The following is a 4,513-nucleotide window of genomic DNA, read 5'->3' on the forward strand; positions in this document are numbered from 1 at the left end:
TACAAAAGTTAAGCTGTAACGACCATACATCTCTGCCTGAAATGAATCCATCTAGGCACCAGTAGAGAGACATTTACTACCATATATCCGAACATGCAATTGAGAGGGCTTTTCACCAAAGACATCGAACGATGCAAAATCGGAAGATATTAGGATTTTCCTCAACATCCAAAAACTATCATTCTTAGGTCAATCAAGCAGCAGCAATCAGCACATGCCACTTAAAGTGACACAAACATTGGTCAATAGGGGTCTGTCTATGATCTCCACAAAAAGCAACAAATCCAGAAATGATATGTTCCAGAGAAGGTAGTAATGTAATTTATTATAGACTTATAGTAATGATCCATTCATATAAAAATGTAGCAGCAAACATCAGAAACATGTCACCAACAAGTATTCATTGGTTGACTTTCACATTTTTTTTATATATTAACACTTCTTCCAGATCTGGGAGTAATCATAAATAGCTAAAACATTCATGTTTAATGTTATGGCAGCCATTAATCACAATGACAACACAGTTTTAACACGGGACAAAAGAAGAAACATCTGCCATAGTAAAAATAGTTCATAAATTTAGCTGATGCAACCCTAGAGAAGAGGTGGATATTGCTTTGCCTGCTGGCGGACCCTTCTCTTGTACTCTGCTGCATCCTGCAAAAAGTATACAATGTTAAAACAAACCTTCAACAGTAAGCAATTAAAATCTCCACTTCACGTATATCAATAGGAAAAAAAAGAGAAATAATATGTTACAATAGCAGATAACAAGTTCTAAGCACCTATTCATAATACACTATGTTCAAAGACCCACCATTCAAGCCCATGAGCAGTCATAATAACAATCCTCAGGAAAGAGAACTGATGTGTGGAGCATTAACACTCAGAAAAGTATATTACCACCTTACCTTACTTTGCATTGATTAGTTGGTTTATATTAAAATCAGACATTCTTTACACTTCAAGCGTGAATAACAATTAATAAAATTATTATAAATAAAAATCTTGGGATAAGTACCTGGATGAATAGATGATAGCCTTCTGTCTGGGCAGGGTCAGCAGGATTTGGCTGGTCAAGTAAGTCTTGGATGCCCACGAGAATTTGCTTAACTGTTATGGCTGGCCTCCACCCCTATATATAAGAATGAACCTATAAATCTGATCAGTTTGCTTAGCACAAACATCATACAAAATAAACTAGTTTGAAGCAGTCATGCAATTATCATGAGAGATGTACTTACACTATCCTCGTTAAGTATAGACAAGCAAACAGTCCCAGAAGGATAAACATTAGGGTGGAAGAAACCTTGTGGGAATTTACACTTTGGAGGCTTGCTAGGGTAGTCTTCACTAAAGTGCAGCGTAAGTGGGAAGTAGCCACCCTCCCAATCAGTCTGCAGCAAAATGACACGGAAAATTAATATGAAGTAAATAACAGGCTCACTATTCAACAAGCTGCTTAATTCATTTGCAAATTCAATCCAAGGCATGAAAACAGAGATGCATGATTCATTTCCAGTAAGCTTTCAAGCACAAAATATTTTAGTAATTTCTACTACCTTACATATGTCAAATGCAAATGGAAAAAAAAAAACAGCATGAAGCACTTGGTTAAATTTTTCTCAGTTCCAACCCCATTATCTTGGTTACCACTCATACTGGAAACTTCATTTGCGAAAACTAGTGATTATGTGAATCCACTGCATAAATATAAATTTCATTCAGGATCCTATATAGTGAATTAGTTACCATCTACTGTTTCTGAGTTTCACAAGAACTCAAATCTAAAATTAAGAAAAGAGTACTTGACTCAAAATGGACTACCATGTGTTTGTATTTTGCAATAGTAAATTGTTAATTTATTTAATTTTATATTTTCATTGGTAAAGGTACTTGAGGAAAGTTTACAGTTCTCTGTCTTGATTTAAAACTAGCTCAGGTCCATCTTAGGCATCAATAGGTTTTCATATAATGTTAAGTTCTTTTGTAGGTTTAGTGATAACGATGAGACTCAACTCTCAATCCATTATGACTTAAGATGGTCTCTATTCCCAATCCTTGTAGGATAAATTACTGGGGGTCTGTCGAAACAGGTTTAATGAATGATTTTAAGAGATGATCAGGTTTATGAATTATAGAATCATATTGCTCTCTTTTTTATTGTTTGATACAATCAAACACTAGTGTGATACATAGGTTAACTTCTCAAAAGTCAAATCAATCTTACTTTATTAAATTTCTATCCAACTTCCAGATTTATTTTGTTGCTATAGTCAGGCACCATCAATAATTAACCCATTGAATCCCAAGTTGATTATTTTGTCCAACTTGTCCCAAGACCCAACAATCAAAATCCAAAATCTCTAACTCTTTAGTGGACCAATTAAAAATCTAACCCTTTAGAGGACCAAATGCCCCTTTGCCTAGAAACATACCTCTGGTGCCAGTGCCTTAGAGGCACTAAATTCTAAAAGATTCAAGAGAAAAAAAAATCCCAACAATCAGACCTCAAACACAACTCTTCACTCTGTTGATGGTCAAATCATCAAACTAGTTCAGTTATCCGAACCTCAAATGCAACTCTTCACAAAAGCAAATATCACACATGAGGGTTCATTTATAGCGTGTTTGGATTATCTTCACGGTAAAAAATAATCAATTAATTTTTCAAGGTGAAGGTAAAGCAACAAAGAGTTACTCTACTTATTCATGTTATCACCATGATTTTGTGGGATAGAATTGATTTTTCTGTATTATCCAAACATACTCTTGGTTTATCAAAAGGTATTTAACACATTCCCAAAACTAACCTTATATCAACAACTAAAAATTCGTTTCAGTAACTACTTTCTGAAAAAGATTATTTTTAGAGAGAAAAATTGCAAAAAAAGCAAAAGTGATGTATAAGTACAACGGGGATTGCGTTTTGCAACTTCCCAATGAGCTAACATTTGAGATTGAAATAGCCCCATCCCAAATTCAAGAGTATGAATAAGAACGAGGTGTTGCGAGACAAGGAGTTTCACTGATTCAGTGTGCCCATAGACATAAGCATTATAAATTTATAATTATAATCTCATTTAAAATTAAACTCTTCTCATCCATGGATGTAGACACGCGTAACCGAACCACGTTAAACCGTAGTAATGCACAATCAAAAGCATAGGAACGAATACAAACACGAAAATTGGGGAATTCGATTCACAGCAATCACCAAACGCTAAACGAATAAAACAAAAACGCAAATAAAAAGGAAAAAGAAATACTCACCCCAGTCTTCCCGGGAATAGTGCAATGCCACACCATCAAATTCACGGTTCCATCGGGCAGCGTCTCCGGCTTCGCAACAAAACCCTAAATAACAACAGCATAAAAAAAAAAAATTAAACACCAAAACGACACCGTTTAGAAATGAACGACGAATCGAGAAGAAGAAGAAGAAGTTGTACGGACATGGGGATGGTTCTTCCGCCACGACTTGCGCTCCTCGGTGAGGCGTCCACGAGCGATACCACCAGACATTACGCAACAACACTTTCCACTCCCTCCGAGTCAACTCAGTGCTTCCGTCCGAGTTCGATAAGCGCTTCTTTCTCTTTTGCCCCTTCTCTTCGCTCTGCCGCGTTGTGTTGTGGTTGTGAGTGCGAGCGAGCAAAGCAAACGCGGCTTTTTGTATTGCCGCGGCTTTGCTTCCATCGAAACGTACGGTCCTGATTCCATCTCTTAGATTCTCGGGGCCTGCCACGGCGTTGTCGTTTTTATGTTTTCTTTTTCTTTTTTTAATTATTGTCGCTTTGAACGAAAAGTCAATGGGATATTGTATTTAAATATTTTCATTATTTTCAATATATTTTTATTATTAATTAAAATTATTTAAAATTACAAAATTATGTGTAAATTTATCATATTAAATAATAAATAAAATTCACACAGTGTTATATTCTTAATAAAGTTTAATTAATTAATATTGATTAATAATGTAAACTGCGTAGGAAAAAGAAAATGTAAGAGAAAGTCTCAGCGTGCTCCTATTGTATTATAAGTACATATATTTTATAACAACATCGCGTGAGAATCACGCTGCCGTAACCCTCACGCCTTGACGTTACCCACACTACCCCATTGGCCCATTCTTTTTCCCAACATTGACTATCCTAATTTAATGCTATCGACCCATCGCACTATTTCAAAATTCATTTCATATTTGATTTGACTTGTGCTTGTATCCTCTTAATATATTGGGTGTGGGTGGGTCGATTTTGACGACAAATCCGATTCAATTATATTTCAATAAATAGAATTAAGTTTTTTAGTTAGGTGAGATTTAAATTAATTGACTCAATTATAATTACGTCATGTCACGTGTTCTTGAGTTATTAATCCAATGATTCCGACCCAATTTGATTTTCATTAATATTATAATTAGAGTTATCTTAATGATTTTAGACAATCCATTTGACCCTCCATAATGGTCCTAGTGGGCAATGAAGGACTCTAACCTAGACAATTT

At 35.2% G+C, this 4,513-nt stretch overlaps 1 protein-coding gene across 1 annotated transcript; it reads right to left on the minus strand.

Moving 5' to 3' along the window:
- Positions 1-313: 313 nt before the first annotated feature.
- Positions 314-3,731, minus strand: LOC100793579 (SUMO-conjugating enzyme SCE1). The gene is made up of 5 exons (XM_003524594.4): positions 3,457-3,731; positions 3,274-3,357; positions 1,245-1,397; positions 1,022-1,135; positions 314-657 (listed from the first exon to the last, which is right to left on the minus strand). Exons 1-5 carry the CDS (start codon positions 3,523-3,525, stop codon positions 595-597), a joined length of 483 nt encoding a protein of 160 aa, XP_003524642.1. The 5' UTR covers positions 3,526-3,731; the 3' UTR covers positions 314-594.
- Between the last annotated feature and the right edge of the window lie 782 nt (positions 3,732-4,513).

The sequence above is a fragment of the Glycine max genome, chromosome 5, assembly GCF_000004515.6.
Source record: "Glycine max cultivar Williams 82 chromosome 5, Glycine_max_v4.0, whole genome shotgun sequence".
NCBI lineage: Eukaryota > Viridiplantae > Streptophyta > Magnoliopsida > Fabales > Fabaceae > Glycine > Glycine max.